We start from the raw sequence: 23,105 nt of genomic DNA on the forward strand, positions 1-23,105 counted from the left end.
GTTTAATTTTCACTGCATAAGGAAACGGGGTTTAGCTTGGTGGAAAATTTATTCTACTGCAATAACAAGCAATTTTCTGCGTATGGGTTTAAATCGGCGGTTTTATCTTCTTTACCGACTGCAGGTGATCCTTAGATGAGTTGGTGAGGGGCAGGTGATCTTCAAAGAAGTCGGTAACACGCAAGTGATCCTCAAAAATGTCGGTGAGGAGCAGGTGATCCTCAGAGAAGTCGGTCAGAAGTAGGTGATCTGCAAATGATTAGGTCGAAAGTAGATGATCCGCAGAGGAGGCGATAAGAAATCATTCTATATATTTTTAAATTAGATATAATTTATACCTCCGAATTTATGAAAACAAACAGTTGGGAGGTGAGTTGATCTATATTACCGATTAGAGGGTAGTTTTTAAATACATTTCAAGCAAAAAATCAATTTCCTGCAACTAACTGTTGAGGAAATATTGAATTTTTAAGTTAAGGTTGTTTTCACCAACACAAGTATATTTTAATATACTACTGCAGTAGCACAGGTTATTAAACAAATTCTCAGTACACTTGGCTGTTAATCACGATGTTACAAAGCTCCGCAAGAAGTCTAAAAGCTGGTGTGGGGAATGTCAGCTCGTTAGGTTAAAGCGTGGTCAGCGTGAGGTTAAGCCTACATTTTTAGCTATGTAAGGTTTAGCCTGCGCACATAGCCAAGGCTCTCCAAGCCTACAAGCTGGTGTAAAGAAGGCCAGCCGGTTAGGTTAAATAATGGTCAGCGTGAGGATAAGCCTGCATTATGAGGGTACATAAAATCTTCCACATAGGACATGTCTAGCAGCTATCCTGCCTAGTAGCCGAGCCGGTGCAGGGAGGAGCAGCCTGTTAGGTTAGACACATGATCAGCGGGAGGTTAAGTCTGCACTCTTAGCTTTGTTAGGATAAGCCTGCGCACATAAACGAGGCTCCTCCAAGCCTACAAGCTTGTGTAGGGAATTGCAGCCGGCAGGGAAGGGCAGCCAGTTATGTTACCGCATGGTCAGCGCTAGGTTAAGGCTACACTCTTAGCTATATTAGGTAAAGTCTGCGCACACAGCCAAGGCTCCCCAAGCCTACAAGTGGGTGTTGGGAAGGGCAAGTGGTTAGTTTTACGTATGGTCAGCGTGAGGTTAAGCTTGCACTCTTAGTAAGCGTGAGGTTAAGCCTACAGTCTAGCTCAGGCTCTGATGCCCTAAGGTCACCCAGACTTGCGTCGGAAGCATGCGAGCTGGTGTAAGGAAGGGTAGCCGTTTAGGTAACGCACCATGTGGTTAAGCCTGCACTCTTTGCTAGCGTTAAGTTAGGTTAGGTTAAGTAACATGTGACGTCACCGTGAAGGGGAGGACGTGAGAAATGAGGAGGTTGCCGAACTGTCCAAAATACGCTACTCAGAATCACATTTATGTTGCTTGCAAGCCACATAGGTGTAGAGGAGGCGGTCACACTTCCCCCGTCGCTTTACAAGGTTCCAGCCTGTGATATTCGTCCTTAGTTGAGATATTTGGTACATCCCATTGGGAGCTTGAGTAGCACGCCACTCCTCTTTCAAATAAGCTGAGAATGATTAAAGGAGCTCTGAATGTATGGAAGACTTCCTTTCGGGTTTCTCGTAGAGAATCAACGGTATTATGGCGTCTTCGGATCTGCCATGGTATAGTGACGTACTTCTACTTATTGAAGAGATAATCCCCCCCCCATGTGTGTACTTAGCGGCGGTCATCTGACCGTAGTATACATCCTTACGGTGTGCGTGGACCTGGCCCATCTGCGCCGCAGTCCAAAACTACCGAGTACCATCTCCCTCATTCTACGAGATGACGAGCAATCAGCAGACCTCGTCATCCGTGTTATGAGGGGCAGTGGCCTGATTTATAACGCTTAAAAGTGAATTTTCTATTGCCCGGCTGAGTGGCTCAGACAGTTGAGGCGCTGGCCTTCTGATCCCAACTTGCCAGGCTCGATCCTGGCTCAGTTCGGTGGTATTTGAAGGTGCTCAATTACGTCAGCCTCGTGTCGGTAGATTTACTGGCGCGTAAAGCCAATAACTTTATTATTATTATTATTATTATTATTATTATTATTATTATTATTATTATTATTATTATTATTTGATTTTGCTATTTGTTTTTTGAAATATTTTAATGTTAACTACATTTTTATTCTTTTTTGTTTGTTTTAGTCTGTCTTTTTTGTATTTAATGTGTTTTCAACCTTTAATTTGCGTAAAATACATGATTTCGCTTCAAAGGCAATAATTTATTTCATTTTATCATACGAGTACGTTAATCTATTTTTAAATCAATGTTATAAGAAAATAAGGCATTACGAATGACATCCAGTGATTATTCCAAATTTATATTCATTTTCATCATCATATTTTAAATTCTAGTCAGTACCATTAGGGGCCAATGACCTAGATGTTAGGTCCCTTTAAACAGTAAGCACCACCACCATCATCATCATCATCATCATCATCAATCACCATCAGTTTCACCATGCTCCAAGCAATATTATATATTCGAATGTTTCCTTTCCAATGTTCATAGTTTCGTCTATTTATCCAATGCAGAACAAACACAGGAAAATAAAAAGAACTATTGTATAATATGGATTGTTTCTAATTTTTACTCTCCTTTATTTGCAGAATTTCTCTAGTGAAAATCTCAAGAATTGGACACACTGGTCGCGCATCCTCATTAGTTTTTGTGCATTCGCTTTTAACGTAAGTACTTTAATGCAATTAAATATATTAATGTGTTATTTATTCTCTACAGCCATGGTTCTAATTGTAAAACGCAGGTCTCAGCTTCTAAATTCATTGTAGCTGTTTGTAATTCCGTTTGCAGCCGAATATAAAGGTTAAATGACAGTTAAATAAGGAAAATTGAGGTAACACGACTCACTAGCTTGTATACCGATTGAAAAAGAACTAATATTTTACGCCATAGGACTTGTGATAATAGTTTCTTCTTCTTATAATAATAGATTATGGCCTCCGCACAGGCCTGGTGCAGGTTTTTCGAGTTGACGCGTATAGGCGACCTGCATGTCTGTGAGGATGGGGCCCTAGCTGTGATGAATATTATAATTCTGTAGACGGCAAACACACACACAAACCCAGACCCCAAACCACCATAATTAACCAACTAAGGTTAAATTCCGCGACCCGGCTGGGAATCGAACCCCGTACCCCTTGGACTAAAGGCCAGCACGCTAACCATTTAGCCATGGAGCCGGACTTCTTATAAGTAAGACTCGAATTTAAACAAGCAGTTATCTGAAGAACGAAACTTACTACGCTATTAACATCTTTACGTTGTGGTGAAAAGAATTGATAAAGAATGACACGGATTTCACACAGTTTATTTATTTATTTATTTATTTATTTATTTATTTATTTATTTATTTATTTATTGATACTCCCTTGTAGGAATCGTACTTCAATCCACAGAGTGGCCAGCTTGGATGAAGACGCCTCGGAATGTCTGTGCCATTGTTGAGAGAGTGTCTCAGGCTGCTTCAAGGTTTCGGACACCTCATTTACGTTGTCAAAGCTTACGGGCTAATGATCAAAGATACCCCCAAATCCCTTACGCAAAGTTAATTATTCATTTCAGAAAGTTTACACAACATTCATTATACTCGCAAATAACCTACTTATTCATTATTTCCTTGTTAACAAACAATATTACCTATATATACTGCATACTTAAATGTTACCATTATCAGTGGCACAGTGCCCAGGGTGAGTAGTCACTGTCTCGGCCGTTGGGGCTTTAGGCCCCGAATTCGATTCCCGTCTGGGTATGGGTTTTAATCGTAAACGGTTATTTCCATTAGCTCGGGGACTGGGCAGCTATGCTGTCTCCCACATTCCTTTAACTCACATACCGCACCGCAATATCACGCACTTTCTATTCACGATGGACGCCGTCCACCCTCATCGGGGTGTCTGCCGTACAATGGCTGCTCCAGGCTGAATTAGTAACACGAAATTTTGAATTATTTATTAGTTGCACAATCTGTTAGTCGTTGTCTTTCTGTTCCCAGAGAGCCAGGTTCAATCGCGCTGTCTTCCTAAATCGTTGTCACCTATCCCATTGAAAATATCTTAGCATCATTAGTTATCTTCTAATGCGAGATTACGAAATAGGAATGAATACATCGAAACGTTCTGGCAAAATCTATTGATGAAACTTAGACTGTAGAGAGACCATCCAAAATGTAGAAGCTGAGAGATCTAGGATTCTTATCCAGTGCTGATAGAGGCTATTTCGTGCGTGATTTTCGCAGTTTAGTCCAGATTATCTCTTGGTAAATGCTTTAGGTCAAGTCCATTGGGTGTCTATCCCCTATATTCCATTTTGGTTGTTAATAAATGCAGTATATACCAAAAGAACAGGTTATGTACCATGAAGGAACTGTATTGAAGGTTTCACACACGTCTATCTCTTATGAAATCGGGTCATCTCAGATGACACCACATGGGTCATACTCAACTCATATTCAACAGACTTATGTCAATGACGTCATATGCTGTCATGCGTATGTTGCCTCACTCTGCATACCATACAACGACCTTATTCAGAAAAGATAATGCACGCCCACACACAATACTGATATCCATAGGGCTTCTACATCTTGTTGAGCTATTCCCTCAAACTCCTGGAACATGTAATCTGCCGCTAATCGATAATATGTGGGATAATTTGATATATCTCAGCCAGAATATCCAGAAATTAAAGGTACTCTCACGAACATTTGCATGTAATCATTTTATAAGAGTGGTCACAACACCTGTACAAATCATCGCACATATCCAGACTGTCGTATCCTAGAGAATGGACAGGCTGAACACTAGGGTTCAAATATCAGATTGACTTTAATTCAACAACTTCTGACACCATAAAATCTTACTCTAATTTATTCAAATAAATTCTATGACATATCATCTATGCAATTACACATTACGGCACTCCTGTAAAAATATTGTCTTCTCAAAATTGGTTTCAATAATCAGTTTGTTATTCTCTGACACCTTTAGAGCACACACATCTATGATCCACTTTACAACACTTTTAACTTTCTTTTAGTTTTTAAAGTCTCTTAAAACTAGTGGATACTTAGCTCGGATATTGGAAACTTGTTTCTTCTTGCTTCTCTATTGATTCCCTCGCAGTAAGACTCTTCTTGATTCAGCCCTGACGTGTTCAGAACTCGAACACAGAACTCTTTGTAAGGTTGACGCGAACTGAAGCTATGGTCCCCTTTGAACACTCAGTGAGTTTTCTACGAACTGTCCTTAATGCTTTACCCTGTGGGACACGGATAACAAATTCTACTGTTTGGCAGGTTCAACTGCTGCCTGTTCTGACTAACTTCTGTGACTGCTATCTTTCCCGACTGTTTACCGCCGAGTGACTGCTCCCTGCCAAGTGACTGCTTCCTAGTGACTGCTCCCGAATGACCCCCGAGTATTCTTTGTGACTCCCCTTTATCACTTCTCTGAGTTTATAGAACATGGCATACCGTACCCGACTTAAATGTTCTCTAACATCACTGACTTGTTAGCTTCCTATTGGTTACTTCAAGTGTGGCTCCACCCGTTTTCTGCACATACATGGGACTGGTAACCTTCCACTAAATCTTTCTAGAAGGAATTGTTGCACCACTAAATGCGTTCTTAGTTCACGGGAAACTTTCCTACGTGACCAGTAACATGCTTGTTTTCCACTGGCCCACCCAATTTGAGCCTCAAACCATGACCTTCTGGTCTGTTTACTACATTTCCTGACAAAAATTCTGATTGCTCAAGATTGTTTCACTCACCAACTCACTGAATGTTCCAAGTTGAGACTAGCTTTAAGATTGCTTCCACTGTTTTTACTATACCTTCTTTTTTTATGTTATACTTGATCTACTCATGGTTATATTATGTTATAGATAACCAACTCATGATTATTGTTCGATGCTCTCGCTCCATAATTCCCCACGGACAGACGTGTTGCGAATCGGCGCTCGCGACAAGAGTAGGCACAGTATTACACTGTTCACCACTCTCGTATCAGCGGTCACTTAATAATAATAATAATAATAATAATAATAATAATAATAATAATAATAATATGAGCTATACGGGTTCTATATCACTGGCGTCAGCATTTTTGTGCTGAGTCAGCACCCGAGGTCATTGACCCCGGCCAAGGTCTCATTCCACTTGAGGGCATGACCACGTGACCGGAGAAGTGCTATTGATTGTAAACAAAGTCACGTGCTTTGGACAGTCCACTTGTCAGACCCTAACCTCACAATTTTGGACAAGAGAACGTCGCTAACCTCATTGGGGCCATCTTAACTACAACTGATGACAGCTGCCATTTTGACAGGTCCTAACCACGTGCACTTGTTGAACAAGTGAACGTCGCTAACCTCACTGCTACCATCTTATCAGGTCCTAACCTCACTGCTGCCATCTTAACCACGTGGGACACGGAATTTTAATAAGGGACAGCTGATAAGATGACAGCTGCTATCTTGACAGTTCCTAACCCCGTGCACTTGTTAAACAAGTGAACGTGGCTAACCTCACTGCTGCCATCTTGACAGCTCCTAACCACATGTACTTGTTTGCCGCGGAATTTTGAAAACTGTTGGATGCCATAACCTCACTGGTATTATCTTGACGGGACTTAGTCACATGCTTTTGTGTGCTGCGGAATTTTTGAAAAAGGTAACGTTCCTAACCTTACTGCTATTATCTTGACGGGACAAAGCCATGCGCGACACCATCTTGGAGGGGCGTAACCTGACAGGCAGCCCTTCCGGACACCATCTTGGAGGGGCCAAACCTCAGAGGATTATAGTTTTAAGGCTAGCTGCCCTTCTCGACATCACCTTCCCCGACACCATCTTAGAGGGCCTAACCTCAGAAGATCATAGTTTTAAGGCTAGCTGCCCTTCTAGACATGCCCCCTTCCTGACACCATCTTGGTGTGGGGCCTAACCTTCCCGACACTATCTTGGAGGGGGCCTAAGGACCTAGGTTTGAAAGCATGATGCCCTTCTCGACACCATCTTAAAGTGGAGGTCTAAGGACTCTAGTTTAAGGCTAACTGCCCTTCTCGACAGCGTAACGTTACGGGGGTCAGCTCAATCCCCCTCCTCCTTACAGTTTTACCGTTATTGGAGAGATACCCTCCTAAAGTAGATGGTCCTCCCCTCTATTACTTTTAGAGGAAGCCTATCCACACAGTCGCTAAGGATTTACGTCACATCCGACACGTGACCTCCCCTCCTGAACAAGATAAAACATGTTGTTAATCAATCCTGTTACAGAGGACTTGAAATGCTGTGCCCTCTACTAAGAGCATCATTTTTTGTGTGTGTTTAGAACATGTATAGACCGTTGTTATCTCACAGTAAGAATTTGAATAGTCAGCATACATTCCCATCGTGTTCCGAACAGAAAGAAACCTTAGCTTCATTATAAATACATAACAGGGGGAGGGCGCGCGGTATCTTGTTGATTAAAAACAAGAGAAATTAACACGCAGGCAGGTGATAACTGCATGGAATAAAACTACATATCTCTCTCTCTGTCACCTTATTTCGCGAATATAACATCAACTTTATGACGCAAACACAACAGTCACCGTAAACAGAATAACAATATCAGGGATACGAAATATGATCACTTTCTGTTCAGCATTAGAATTTAAAAATCTCCAATACATGCAGCATATGGATTTCGAGCCCTGAAGAAGTCATGGATTCGAACCCTGTTCTCTCAGTTCATCGTCAGAATGAAAAAATCTGTAATCAATGCAACCCATCGAATCGAATCTTGTTCTTACTGGATTAATGCAAAAATAAAAATACCTCACACCTTATTTCGTATGCTGTCTACACAGGATTCATAACACAGTTACCATAAAAAATACTTGCATGGAATCGAACACAGAAATTCATTGATGTGTAAGATAACAACAATCTATACATGACAACAAACGCACTACTTCTTTGGTGTTATACGCCCACAACACTCTTTATTGTAAAAGCGAACACATGCAAAATACGGAATTGATTGTAGGACGAGCAAATGCTGTGATGTAGCCCTTACACACGTACATTTCATCACAACGCGCAAACACACACGAGTTTTATTTCTCTGCACACTTCATTCACAGATATAGCAATTCCATTTTGTATTTCATTTTGATTACCTGAGATACTTACATGTGAAAAAGGACATGTTATAAGGGAGAGGGTAGTAACACATACGGTACCATTTTTCCTATCGAACAGCATTGTGAGTTTAGCATAAGGCCTTACGTCTTCATCCGACAAACAAATAACTATGAACAGCGCCTCTCTATGCGGAGAAGACTTTTTAAATTTTTAAATCACACACACACACACACACACACACACACAGAGCATGGTGTATACTTACTCTGTTATGCTGAATGGCTTGGACGGTGCTGTCCTTCTTGTCGCTAAAAAGACAGGTTAAATCCTGTTTTTAGCTGTGTGGGTACAGGGAGGGGAGAGGGACCGGAAATGTATTCATATATTGTCTGTTGTTAATTTAATTTTACCCTTTTAGTCACCACTTATGTCAGTCAAGAGGAATTCACAAAAATCGCTAATCTGGGTATAAATCGAACATAGTCACAAAAATTAATCCGTTACACTGAATAGCTCGGACGGCTAATCAGGTGGTACCCTTTTAGTCGCCTCTTTCAACAGGTTTTTGATAATTAGAACACTGAATTTTTGATTGTAACATTCGTGCTTATAGATTTGATCACTAGAAACTTTTAATTGTCTACTGTAATGTTTACATTACTTAGTGAATAAAACTAGTATTTACCTGGTGTAAAATAGGAAACCACATAAATCTATTATCATGGCGACGGCATACGTGATTGAAAGGTACAACCCCAGTATTTAGCTTGGTAGTCTTAATTCGTATTACCTCTTCTGCGATGTCTACACAATAAAACATAATTGAAATGTGATTTAACTATATTGTAAAAAAAGAAAAAAAGCAACGGGATGATATCTTATAATAGATTACGAAATACAGAAATAAACGACACGTCCAACTCAAAGTCTTAAGAGGTTAATCTGACCTAGCTATACATCGAATAAACGGAGAATGAGCGACAGGCATTAGGATACAGATCAATTCACATTGTTTGGTGGCTCTATAGCTCAGGCGGCACCCTTTTAGTCGCCTCTTAATAAGTTTTTTAAATATCTAGAACACTGAATTTTTGATTGAAACATTTCGTGCTTTTAGAGTTGAATCCTAGAGACTTTGGCTTTAGTGACAGAAGACCCGGGTTCGATTCCCGACAGTGTCTAGAATTTAACAAAAGCACACATTTTAATCGTAGATTTTATTGAAGAAAATATGCATACACTTACCTTTGAAGGAAACAATAATCACTACTACTATTAATGAGAGCCGGGCTGAGTGGCTCAGACGGTTGAGGCGCTGGCCTTCTCACCCCAACTTGGCAGGTTCGATCTGGCTCAGTCCGGTGGTATTTGAAGGTGTTCAAATACGTCAGCCTTGTGTCGGTAGATTGACTGGCAAGTGAGAGAACTGCGGGACTAACTTCCGGCACCTCGGCGTCTCCGAAACCCGTAAAATGTAGTTAGTGGGACATTATTATTATTACTATTAATGAGGATAGATGTACACGCGCGCACACAAGCTGTAAGCTCGAACGTGAACACGCATCACAGTACTTACTTTAAAACGTAATTAAATGTCATATTGTAAGAATAAAGAAACGGAGAATAAACATCAGACAGAGGACACCATTCTTAAATCAACAATCACTATTACTATGAATAAGAGGATGGATGTACAGTTGTACTTCCTCCTAAAACAATAATCACTACTAATATTAATGATAATAGGAGATGAATGTATAGTTGTACTTCCGTGGTTTCACATTTTCACTCTACGCAAATAGTTTTACGAATGAACTATTCCAGCACACGTAATGGCTTTATGCGGTTTTACATTCTTAAAAAATAATCACCACCACCACTACTATTGATGACAATAGAGGATTAGCGTAGACAAACTATCCCCTTCTTCTATACTTCGTTCACATTTTTAATATTTACTATATAGTAGCATAATATATACTTACATGTATGAAAACAATAAGTGGATATTTTTAAATAATGAATGTAATCTGTGCAATGAGTTGTTAAGAAATATTCGTCTCTCTCTTAATCAGAGCACACACTGCTGCAGGAAGTAAGATATAAAATTTCTCATTGCTCTGCACTTCTCTGTGCACTGCCTTTGCTGCTTCGTGCAGACGGCGAAACTACACTTACAACATTACAGCATGAAGGAAAATCAATATTTCTTCTGGCTCGGAGACTGTGTGTGTGTGTGTCTGTTTGTTCCAACACTCCCCTTTTTATATTGAGACAACACATTACACTACTATTCATGACAAAACACAGTATAGTAATTACATAACATTGACAGTGAAGGGCATCCGACCGTAAAACCTACATGTGACACACAGTTTACACCGTAGCGGAGTAGATGCCGTTCTACGCCTCATACTACTTTTCAAATTTCATAGAACAAGATAGTTGCTATAAGGCTACATACGTTCGCTTTTAGACTTTAAGTTCGATACCCGGGATGCAGGCCTAACGTTACGCTGACCACGCGTTATCCTAACTTAACCTCCTAGAAATTAGAGTTGAACTTAGAACAAAATAGCGGCAATAAGGCTTCATAGGTTTGCTTCTAGACATCAAGTTTGTTACCCGGGCTGCAGGCCTAACGTTACGCTAACCACTCGTTAACCTCTTAAGTCTTGGAGTTGGACGTGGAACAAGATAGCGACTATAAGGCTTTATACTTTTGCCTTTAGACTTGAAGTTCGATATCCGGGCTGCAGGCCTAACGTTACGCTGACAAGGAGACGGCCTGGGGAATAATGCGTAAGATAGCAGTCGTGTGTAACTTCGTAGTGCTGGGGCCCCTGAAGTAAGACAGTGGCTATACATGCGCTCTTATAGAAAAGGCAGGTTTAGGAGAGACACAGGACTTAAGGAGACGGCCTAGGGAGTAATGCCCAAGATAGTCTTCCTAGTGCTAGGGCCCCCCGTGGCAAGATAGTGGCTATAAGGCTTCAAATAAACTTCAAGTTCGATACCCGGGCTGCAGGCCTAACGTTAGGATGACCACGCGTTAACCTCTTAAAAAATAGAGTTGAACTTGGAAAAAGATGTGCGCTATCTTCATACGTTTGCTTTTAGACTTTAAGTTCGATACCCGGGTTGCAGGCCTAACGTTACGCTGATAACGCGTTAATCTCTCAAGACTTGGAGTTGGATGTATAATAAGATAGCGGCTATAAGGCTTCGTACGTTTGCTCTTAGAATTTATGTTCGATACCCAGGTTGCAGGCCTAACGTTACACTGACCACTGTTAACCTTTTAAGACTTGGAGTTGGACACGGAACAAGATAGCTGCTATAAGGCTTTATGCATTGGCCTTTAGAAGATCGATACTCGGGCTGCAGACCTAACGTTACGCTGACAAGGAGACGGCATAGGGAGTAATGCGTAAGATAGCGGTCGTGTGCAACTTCCTAGTGCTAGGACCCCTGAAGTAACATAGCGGCTATACATAGGCTCTTATAGAGAAAGCTGGTTTAGGAGAGACATATGACTTTAGGAGACGGCCTAGGGAGTAATGCGCAAGATAGTCTTCCTAGTGCTAGGACTCCCTGTAACAAGATAGCGGCTACAAGGCTTCATACGTACGTTTTTATACTTTAAGTTCGATACCCGGGCTGTAGGCCTAACGTTACGATGACCACGCGTTAACCTCTTAAGACTTAGAGTTGAACTTGGAACAAGATGGTGGCAGTTAAAGTACAGCCACAGCATTTGACTGATGTGTAAATAGGAAACCACGGAAACTACCTATAGGTCTGCTAACAGTGCGGTTCGAAGCTACTATCTCCCGGATGCAAGCTTATAGCTGTGTGCCCCTAATTATACAGCCAACTCACTCTCGTGTCTTTAATTAAGGTACAACCCCAGCATTTGCCTAGTGTAATACTATAGAAAACTATTTTTAGCGGCTGACGACAGTGGGATTCGCATGCACACGGCAACTGCGGTTATACGATTATGTGTTTATTTCGACTTTCCTCAACTAGATAGGTCTTATAACGCCTATGGGGACATCAAATACAAGTGCACAAGTCAGTTTAATGTAGATTGGACATCCCTTAAGAGAGTCCATAGTCGAGGTTATCAAAGGAGTTCTTGGGTCAGCAAATAACACTTCCTGTGTACTGCACTGCGCCTTCCTTGTACATTCTATGAAATGACCAAGACAGTAGGAAGGAGAATATTATAAAATTAAACAGATAAAAAATGTTGCACCGGCCGTGTAGTGTAGGGGGTTGAGATTATTACCTAGATTGCCTGTTAGACAACAGACGGCATGTCGTAAGAGGTTACGAAGAGGGGAACAACTAAGGAATATGTACCTTGTCCACCTCTGTAGGAGTTACCCCTAGAGGTCCAGGTTCGATTCCCGGCTCTGCTACGAAACGTAGTGCGGGGTTCGCTCATCTTTAGGACATCGTGGCTTCTAGGCAAATACCAGGATAGTACCTAACCTGAGGCTACGGTTACTAGTTCCCAGCCTGAGGTAGGTTCGATTCCCACGCCTCTGCTTCTCTGGGTTTGAATCCCGGCAAGGCCTGGGGATTTTTACCTTGATCTGTAGTTTGGTTCGAGGTCTACACAACCTACGTCGTGCTGACTACGTAATCTGCAGGCCTTCTGGGGTTGTGCAGATGCTGTGCTGTTAGATGGGGCTTCGAACCTGTCAAAGTAAGTAGAAAAACAGGCTGTAGATTTTTATTTTTTTCATCGAACAGATATTCCGAAAATTTAATAATAATAATAATAATAATAATAATAATAATAATAATAATAATAATAATAATAATAATAATAATAATAATAATGTTATTGGCTTTTCATCCCACTAACTACGTTTACGGATTTCGATGGAGGCCATGGTGCCGGAATTTAATCCTGCAGGAGTTCATTTTATGTGTTAGTAAATCTATCGACACTAGGCTGTTATATTTGAAACATCTTCAAATAGCACCGGTCTGTGTCAGAATCGAACCTGCTTAGGTCCCTCCAAGGTGGTAACAGGAAGGGACAAGTTGCTATGAGCAAGAGTATATGTTATGTTGACCAAAAGTTACCTTGTAATCTGCAGGTCATGGGGTGGAACAGCAGTCGCTTGGTAGGCCAAGGCCCCTTCAGGAGGTAATTACGTAGGCTGAGTAGTCCTCATCCAGGAGACGGTAGGTTCGAATCCCACTGTCGCTTCCCCTAAGGATAGTTTTACGTTCTTTTGTATTTTTATATTATTACTACTATTATTATTATTATCCGAGGTGTCGGAATTTTGTCGCGCAGGAGTACATAACAGTGACTACACACAGCTATAGATTTGTCCACTGATAGTAAAATAGTGACCCTCGGTCCACATAACGACACGCAGGTCACCTACGGCAGTCAAATCAAAAAAGACCTTCACCAAACCTCTCCGGATACAGTGTACAAAGGAAGAGGCTGTAGACTTAAATTAAGGTACAGTCTCAACATGTTTTGCGACCTCTGCTCAGAGGCTACATATTATTATTATTATTATTATTATTATTATTATTATTATTATTATTATTATTATTATTATTATTATTATTATTATTATACCGGGAGGTACACCCTAACGCCGCGCATTCAAATTCAGCTCCTAAAGAACTCCTCTATTGGCAAAACAGTGAAACCGAAACTATACCTGCTTAGAAATTTACTCTGAAGATGTCACCACTAAAATCTGATATAATTTTGTTATTGTGATGTTTCCTGAACTGTGTGAATTCTACTTGTTTTGTTTTCCATTCATCAAGAAGTTTGGACATTCTCTCATAGATGACACTACCAAAAACTATGATCATGCACCCTGGTGGGTGGTATAAGAACTTAAAATTCAAAGAATTTTTAAATTCATAAGTTATTTTTACTGATTGATGCTCATTTATTTTTGGGTTGGCAATATTTCCCTTTTATTTCCGCCAGTTTTGAATCTAGCCAATCCCTAATTTCTGTAATTAATTTTCTACCAATCACCGTCTTCTTCTTTTTCTTCGATTTTGAGTGTAACTTTTAAAGTGGCCAATAAAAGTGGGTGGGTGTGACTAGTTTAATCTTGAATGGTCTCGAACGTTCGCCGAGGGTTTATAAACTGCGGATTTTCACGTCTCTTGGCCAATTGATCGTCATCTTACTAAGTGTGTGTGTCAAAGCAGGAGGCCTCTTTCATCAGGCAGCAGTACATCGACAAGGTAATGGCCATATAACATCTTTATTTCTTGCTAGCTCCGCAGTTTAACCTGAGGGAAAGGTCCGAATCATTAACTATGTAACCCAGTTTTCCTAAAAATGTAACTTTCTGCCGGCTAATGTAAAAATTTCATAAAATCTTTAACTATAAATAGGGGATAGAATGTGATGTACCCTTTCGAGCTCCCCTTCATATTGGTTTGAGGTGACTACGTTTTGTAACTGGTTTTCTTCCTTTCCGTAATGTTTTAATTTATTCTGATACGAGTCACCTCCATAGTTCGGGAATAGCTAGTGTTTCATCGGCCGAGTGCCGTTTAGGTTTTAGGTGTTCATAAATAGGTGTGCAAGTATACGCCTCCATTCATTTTGTTGTTCGGGCCATTTATTTAACCGTTATTCCTTTTACATGAAGGCCCAGTTGGATGGGTATTAAATACCCCTGTATAATCATTTCCCTATTGTAAGTTGTGCCTTCAGAGGCCAGAATTTGTAAGTTGATGTTGCCTTGAGTAGGCTTGGAAAACTGAGAGCCTGTTAGCTCTTTTGCAAGATGTTTGTAAAATTAATGAATGCCTCTTGAAGGCTAGATGTTGTAATTTTGTGAGCAAGTGTTCTTTGAATTAGGGGATTTCTGCCCTTGTACAATTTGTGCTCTTTTATAAATCTGAGCTAGGAGCTCAGGTAAAGTAAAGTGAGGGCTTGAAGCCCACGATCTGTTTATACCACCAATCTTGTCTTTTCTAGACTTATTTAATGGTTGCTACTTGTACCCCTAAAATTGTTAAATTTTGTGTTTTGAAAATATAACCTTCAGTTTACGTTTTAAATTCAATTCTAGACATTGTAGTTAGACCCAATCATCCCGGCAACTTCTTTCACCTCTGCGATCCACAGATACCCCGGATCAAGTGGTAGCAGAGGGTGGTTGAATGGGTCTCAATTAAGCCCCTTTTGACGGCTAAACATAGTATCCGTTTCGAACTCTAAGAATTTACTCAGTCGCTGGTATTTTTTTCTAAATTTATAAATTTTTATTTCATCATGTCCGGCCCTCGCGAAGACCTCCGGCTACTTGCGCAAGGAGGAATTAATTTAAGAATTACTTATTAGGAATGTTCAATCCGGAAGCACGGTTGCGGCAGATACCACCAAGCTCAGAGACTCATTAGTGTTACCTATTAATATCCCCACTTTGCGGGAAAAGAAATTGATGGCCGGGTTGAGTGGCTCAGACGGTTAAGGCGTTGGCCTTCTGACTCCAACGTGGCAGGTTCGGTCCTGGCTCAGTCCGGTGGTATTTGAAGGTGCTCAAATACTTCAGCCTTGTTTCGGTAGATTTACTGGCACTTAAAAGGACTCCCGCGGGACTAAATTTTGGTACCTCGGCGTCTCCGAAGACCGAAAAAGTAGTTAGTGGGACGTAAAGTAAATAAAATTAAATATTAAGAAATTGATGAGGCTCTATCCACTATCACGGACAACACCACTGAGCTACCATCCGTAGTTAGTTTTTTGAAGTGGGTGATCCTTCGGCTAAACAACTTAAAAGAGTACAGGCTAGATTGTTCCATTTTTATAATAGGGTTAGGGACCTATTGTCCCTCAAACTAAAAGAAGAGCATACCAAGGGGGCTAGTAACCTTGTTGAACACTGTTCTGAAATGTCAAGTAAAGTTCTTCAATTGTTAACTGGGGCTGCTTCTCCCAAAACCGACCAACCCACTGTAGTAAACATCGTAAGTGAGGAGGATTCTTCCAAGGGCGAAGAAAGCAGGAAATCTGTAGCAGTTCAACAAACATCTGCCCCATTAGGAAATGAGCCTGATCGACCTACATCCATTCCACCATGCTTTTTTAATAATGCTGCGTCTGAAGCTTCTTCACCCCCTAGGCCGTTACCTATTATGTCACCTGGGTTCCGTAGTTTGCCTCATCCTTTGGCTATATTGCTTAGGGGAATTTGAAAGTTTTCTATAAACGCCACTAACGAAGTCACTTCATTTTTAAGGTTCTTATTTGAATTTCAAAGTCACGCTCTAGTGTTTTCTCTCTCTTCTTTTCAAATCCTTCAAATTATTTACCCTTACTCATAGGTGTCCTCCCGGACAAAATAGTCAGAGAAATAGCCGAACAATCTTCTACAGAAGACTTCCACGCCCATTTGCTGGCTATTTTCATTCCAGCTCGAGCCATGTCTTCCCTAACTCAAAAGTACTATTACAGAGTACAGCGACTGGATGAAAACCTTGCAGACTTCACCCAGGACAATAAGTTCTACCCCAGGGTATTCGCTCTTCATTTCCCTGAGGATCAAATCGTGCAGATCATTGTTGAGGGCATCTCCCCACCCTATAGGTCTTATTTGTGTTTCGCGTCGCGTCCTCAAACGTTTGCAGAATTGGAGACTATGGCGGTATCAGCCGAAGGAGTGCGGTATGCCGACACATTAAGAGTCGCTAAGGAGCCCCCTCAATCCTCTAATAGTTTTCAGCCTTCACCTCGCCGAACATTCACCACCCGCAAATGCTATGCTTGTGGGTCTACGGATCATCTGCGAACAAGTGCCCAGTAATAAAATCGAGTGGGACAAAGAATGGGGCAGGGTCATCACGAGGATGTTTTAAATGTGGCTCGTATTCTCATATCGCCAATAATTGCCCTAACGCCAATAGCACCCACTCCTGTTCAACTTCTTGTGCAACTTCCGCGAACTCGAATAATAGGAAATGACTAGGGTCATCGGCTGAGTCGGCGTGTTCATCTTTTCCAGGCTCAGCCCCTGTTAAACCCAGCGAAAGCTCAGGTACGGATCAAGCTTCTTCTAATTTATCATTTGAAGATCCTAAAGAATGCCTCAGGATTGCGGCGGAGACCCCCCGCAATGGTACCTTTTCTCAAAATTGAGTTGAATAGTGAACCAGTCACCGCCCTATTAGACTCTGGGAGTGTTTTTCTATAATTTCGGCTGAATGGTATTCGAAATTAAACTCACTCTGTAAATTTTCTGATTATTGTTCATCAACGGTTCAATGCATTTCGGCTAATTCCTCTCCATTAGAAATTTTAGGTTTCATCTTTGCCAAAATTCGTATATCTAAATTCACCTGGAAAGTAAAGCTGTTTGTAGCTAAGCACATGTCGTGCCCCATTATATTAGGAACAGACTTCATATCTTATACCGGTCTAGTATTCGACATTCAGAGCAAGTCGTGCACTTTCAAGTTTGCTAATAACTGTAAAATTCCTTTGCTTAAGTGTAATTCTGCATCATGTTCATCTGTTTCGCCTAGCCAGGATGAGATGTTGTTAGACCTTAGACATCTACCTGAGGAGCAGGCTGATAGTATTCGTTAGTTGTGTCAGTCGTTTCCGGATGTATTTTCCGATACTCTTGGCGTTACTGACCTTATTGAATACAAGATTGAGGTTACGGATTCGATCCCGGTTAGATTTCCACCTTGTAGGCTATCTCCTCCTAAAATGAAAGCTCTCAAGGAGATCATCGATCAGATGTTAAGGGATGGTATTATTCGATCCTCTAAATCGGCGTATTCGTCGCCCATTTTGCTGGTTCCGAAACCCCAAGGTGGCTTCAGGCTTGTGATTGACTATAGGGCTTTAAATCGGAAAGTGCTGTTACAATTTGTGTCTCTTACCAACCTTCACTCTTGTTTTTCATGGTTTCGGAAAGCTAAATTCTTCACCATCTTAGACCTTAATCAGACGTACAATCAGATCCCTCTGGCCGAAGAATCAAAAGATCTACCGGCTTTTGCCACGAATTGGAACTTGTATGAGTACAACCGCGTGCCTTTCGGGCTCCTCACGGGGGCAGCCATGCTCCCGAGACTGCTAGATAGGGTCTTCTTCGACATCAAATTTGAATACTTGTACCAATATCTTGATGATGTCGTCGTGTTTTCTGAGACCTTTGAAGAACACCTTGATCATCTAAAAGAGGTCCTTAATCGCCTTCGTAAGGCCGGGTTGACTGTGAAGTTATCTAAGGTAGCTTTTGCTAAACCTTCCATGTCATTCCTAGGGCATATTGCTTCGCCCGATGGTGTTTCGATCGATCAGTCTAGGACACAGGCCATACTTGATTTCAAACCGCCTAAGGACATGAAAGGTATTGCCAGATTCATCGGCATGGTGAATTTCTTCAGGAAATTTATTCCTAACTTCGCTAACGGAGCGGCACCCTTGAACTTACTGCGTAGGAAAGGCGTCAAATTTGAGTGGGGGCCGTCTCAGCAAGCCGCTTTTGGAGACCTGAAATTAGCTCTTTGCAACGCCCCCGTCCTTACTATGCCTGATTTCTCGAAGAAATTCATCGTTCAAACCGATGCCTCGTCGTCGGCTGTGGCTTCTGTGCTTCTTCAAGAAACCGAACTCGGAAGGCGACCCATCGCCTATGCATCTAGGATACTATCGGTTCAAGAAGCCAAATATTCCATCTATGAACTTGAGGATTTGGCAGTCTTATTTGCATTAGAGAAATTCCGCCTCTATCTGGAACATGTCAAGAACGACCTGGAAACAGATAACGAAGCCTTAAGTTGGGTCTTAGCCAGGCCACTTTGTACTGGTCGTATAGCCCGTTGGGCCATCAGGATTTCTGCCTTCCAATTTGATGTTCGGCATATAAGAGGATCCGAAAATGTTGCGGATGGACTAAGCCGCATGTTTGCTCATGAAGTGGAGACTTTTGAACAGGAAGATAGTTCTTCTCTTCCCACGCCCATACCTCCGGGTGTAAATGCCATTCTAACTGATGCCGCCATGTTGTTTAGGGATATTGAAAAAAATCAACGTGAAGATCCTGTGCTGACCCCTATTATTGAAACCCTTTCTTCTGGGGAACATGTCGTCCCTTAGGTATTGAGGAATGGGGTTTTGTGTTGCCCGTCGAGGCATGACCAAAAGGTGAAAGTTGTGGTACCAGCGGTTCTTGTACCTATGATCTTCAAGTACTATAATGAGACCCCATTAGGGGGGCATTTAGGCATCTTCAAAACTCGACAAAAGATCCGAGAGATGTTTATCTGGAAAGGTATGGACCATGAAATTCGCGAATTGGTAAAAGCTTGTAAAAATTGTTTGCTTAGTAAACCCACCTTGTCCACCAAGCTAGGTCTATTATTATCTCACCAAGCGCCGCGCCCCATGGAACGCCAATATATAGACTACGTCGGACCCTTCCCCCGATCAAAGGGGAGCGCCAACAAATTTATTCTAGTGTGTGTAGATGGTTTCACTAGGTTTTCATGGTTATTTCCGACTAAGCTGGCTACCGCTCAGTCCACCATTTCTTGTTTAAATACCATCTTTGCTTCTTTTGGTCCTTGTCAATATATAGTTTCTGATAATGCTAAAGCGTTTACCTCCAACCTCTTCCGTAAATTTTGTTTTGATCTGTCTATATCACATGTAACTACTTTGACGTATTATCCTCAGTCATCTCTGGCTGAGCGGGTCAATCGTAATCTGAGATCGGCTCTCATTGCATTTCGTCATGAAGCTCATTCGAGGTGGGATACGTCTCTGCATTGGTTGGCCTTTGCTTTGAATTCGGCAGTTCAAGTATCCCATAAGTTCACTCCATCTTCTCTGATGTTTAAATTTGTGCCTAACTCGCCGATCTCTAACCTTTGGTCACTTAATGATATCCTTCCAGAGACAATAGATCCCGATAATTTTTGGGATCTATGGAAGAAGGCTAAGCACAACCTGAAAGCTTCTCATGAAAAGGTTAGGGAAAGATATGATCGTGGACGGAGGCCCACCAATTTAAAAGTCGAAGATCAAGTCATGGTTAGGAATTTTGTTCCCGCGGGCAAGCTTGCCCCCGGATTTCATGGGCCGTGCATTATTTTGGATTTTCTGACTCCCGTTACCTTATTAGTGAGCAATCAAGCCACAGAGAGGATCTTTAGAGTCCACCTCTCTCAGGTTAAACCTGTATAATTAGTTTCTTTGATATTCATAGCCGCTAAAATTTAGCAGGAGTTTGAAGGTTATATTTTTTGAAAATAATTTCTCGAGGCCTTCTGCCCCGATTATGCTATTATATTTTGTATATGACCTGTTATGTACGATCTTCCCCTCTGGTTTTCCTGCTGTCAATTCCTGAGTGGCCATAACCAAGCCCCGTCTCCTGCATACCCACGCCATTGTCATACGAACACTTACCACGCCGCCCACCCCTCAGCATCAAAAATAAAGATCGTACTCTCAAGTCTCAGACAACACTTTTCTGTCGCCGAGATCTTACTGTTTCAGTGCCCCCTCAGCTGGCTGCCGCCGTACGGTAACATCTTGTGAGGGACACAAGAGAGAAGAAAGGGCCCTCTTCGCTCTAGTAAGGTCTCCTTCTGAACGGCGCGCCGGAGTGCATCTTCCCGGCTAAGGCTGAAGTACGGTGCCCCTACCGCCAACGCATCTGGGGACTTCACATACACTTTTAATCTGCGGCGACCATCAGCACAAGTACCCCTCTCATAGTAGCGGGAGAGGTTTATCTGAGGGTACTTGAGGGGTCCGGGCGACCTCATCTGGATATCGGCAGCGGCGGCAGGACTTATCGTCAAAAATATTCACATGTATTTAACATTGTTTGACTACAAGGACACTCTAAAGCTGGAGTTTAACAAGTTTCTACCTATCAATAAAGAAAACTTAGAAAATTTTCTTCAACTGGTAATATTTTTTAAAAAAAATTTCTGTGTCAACCCCAGGAAGGTCATTTGGGGGGGATGTCTGTACCGGGAGGTACACTCCAACGCCGCGCATTCAAATACAGCGCCTAAAGAACTCCCCTATTGGCAAAGGAGTGAAACTGAAACTATACCTGCTTAGAAATTTACTCTGAAGATGTCACCACTAAAATCTGATATAATTTTGTTATTGTGAAGTTTCCTGAACTGTGTGAATTTCTACTTGTTTTGTTTTCCATTAATCAAGAAGTTTGGAATTCTCTCATAGATGACGCTACCAAAAACTATGATCATGCACCCTGGTGAGTGGTATAAGAACTTATAATTCAAACAAGTTTTGTATTCATAAGTTTTTTACTGATTGATGCTCATTTATTTTTGGGTTGGCAATATTTCCCTTTTATTTCCGCCAGTTTTGAATCTAGCCAATCCCTAATTTCTGTAATTAATTTTCTACTGTCTTCTTCTTCTTCTTCTTCCTCTTCGATTTTGAGTGTAACTTTCAAAGTGGCCAATAAAAGTGAGTGGGTGTGGCTAGTTTAATCATGAATTGTCTCGAAATTTCGCCGAGGGTTTATAAACTGCGGATTTTCACGTCTCTTGGCCAATTGATCGTCATCTTACTAAGTGTGTGTGTCAAAGCAGGAGGCCTCTTTCATCAGGCAGCAGTACATCGACAAGGTAATGGCCACATAACATCTTTATTTCTTGCTAGCTCCGCAGTTTAACCTGAGGGAAAGGTCCGAATCATTAACTATGTAACCCAGTTTTCCTAAAAATGCAATGTAATGTAAAAATTTCATAAAATCTTTAACTGTAAATCGGGTATAGAGAGTGATGTACCCTTTCGAGCTCCCCTTCATATTGGTTTGAGGTGACTACATTTTGTAACTGGTTTTCTTCCTTTCCGTAATGTTTTAATTTATTCTGATACGAGTCACCTCCATAGTTCGGGAATAGCTAGTGTTTCATCGGCCGAGTGCCGTTTAGGTTTTAAGTGTTCATAAATAGGTGTGCAAGTATACGCCTCCATTCATTTTGTTGTTCGGGTCATTTATTTAACCGTTATTCCTTTTACATGAAGGCCCAGTAGGATGGGTATTAAATACCCCTGTATAATCGTTTTCCTATTGTAAGTTGTGTCTTCAGAGTCCAGAATTTGTAAGTTGATGTTGCCTTGAGTAGGCTTGGAAAACTGAGAGCCTGTTAGCTCTTTTGCAAGGTTTTTGTAAGATTAATGAATCCCTCTTGAAGGCTAGATGTTGTAATTTTGGAAGCAAGTGCTCTTTGAATTAGGGGATTTCTGCCCTTGTACAATTTGTGCTCTTTTGTAAATTTGAGCTAGGAGCTCAGGAAAAGTAAAGTGAGGGCTTGAAGCCCACGATCTGTTTATACCACCAATCTTGTCTTTCCTGGACTTGTTTAATGATTGCTACTTGTACCTGTAAAATTGTTAAATTTTGTGATCTGAAAATATAACCTTCAGTTTACGTTTTAAATTCAATTCTAGACATTGTAGTTAGACCCATTCATCCCGGCACCTTCTTTCACCTCTGCGATCCGAGGTGTCGGATTGTTGTCGCGCAGGAGTTCCCTTTCGGGCACCTCTTGCGCTACAAGATGGTAACAGGAAGGGGACATGTTGCTATGGGCAAGATTATATGATATGTTGACAATCGTCACCTCGTAATCTGCAGGTTATCGGGCAGAAGAGCGGTCGCGTGGTAGGCCAAGGCCCCTTCGGGAGGCTGTTGTGCTATAGGGTTTAGTTTAATTTCGTTATTAACAGAGGCGTACCGACAGGAATAGTCAGAGGTGTGAGTATGAGCTTGCATCCAGGAGGTAGTAGGGTCGAATCCCACTGTCGCCAGCCGCTGAAGATGGATTTACACCAGGCTAGTAGGCCATGTGCCATATTTACTGCAAACA

General features: G+C 41.5%; 1 protein-coding gene across 1 annotated transcript in view; it reads left to right on the forward strand.

Moving 5' to 3' along the window:
- LOC136863239 (uncharacterized) overlaps positions 1-23,105 on the forward strand; it is a 150,292-nt gene that overhangs the window by 36,405 nt on the left and 90,782 nt on the right. Inside the window, exon 2 of the mRNA XM_068225886.1 lies at positions 2,668-2,745. Within this exon, the coding sequence (XP_068081987.1) occupies positions 2,668-2,745 (78 nt within the window). The remainder of the gene's footprint in view (positions 1-2,667; positions 2,746-23,105) is intronic.

This window comes from Anabrus simplex, chromosome 2, assembly GCF_040414725.1.
Source record: "Anabrus simplex isolate iqAnaSimp1 chromosome 2, ASM4041472v1, whole genome shotgun sequence".
Taxonomy (NCBI): domain Eukaryota; kingdom Metazoa; phylum Arthropoda; class Insecta; order Orthoptera; family Tettigoniidae; genus Anabrus; species Anabrus simplex.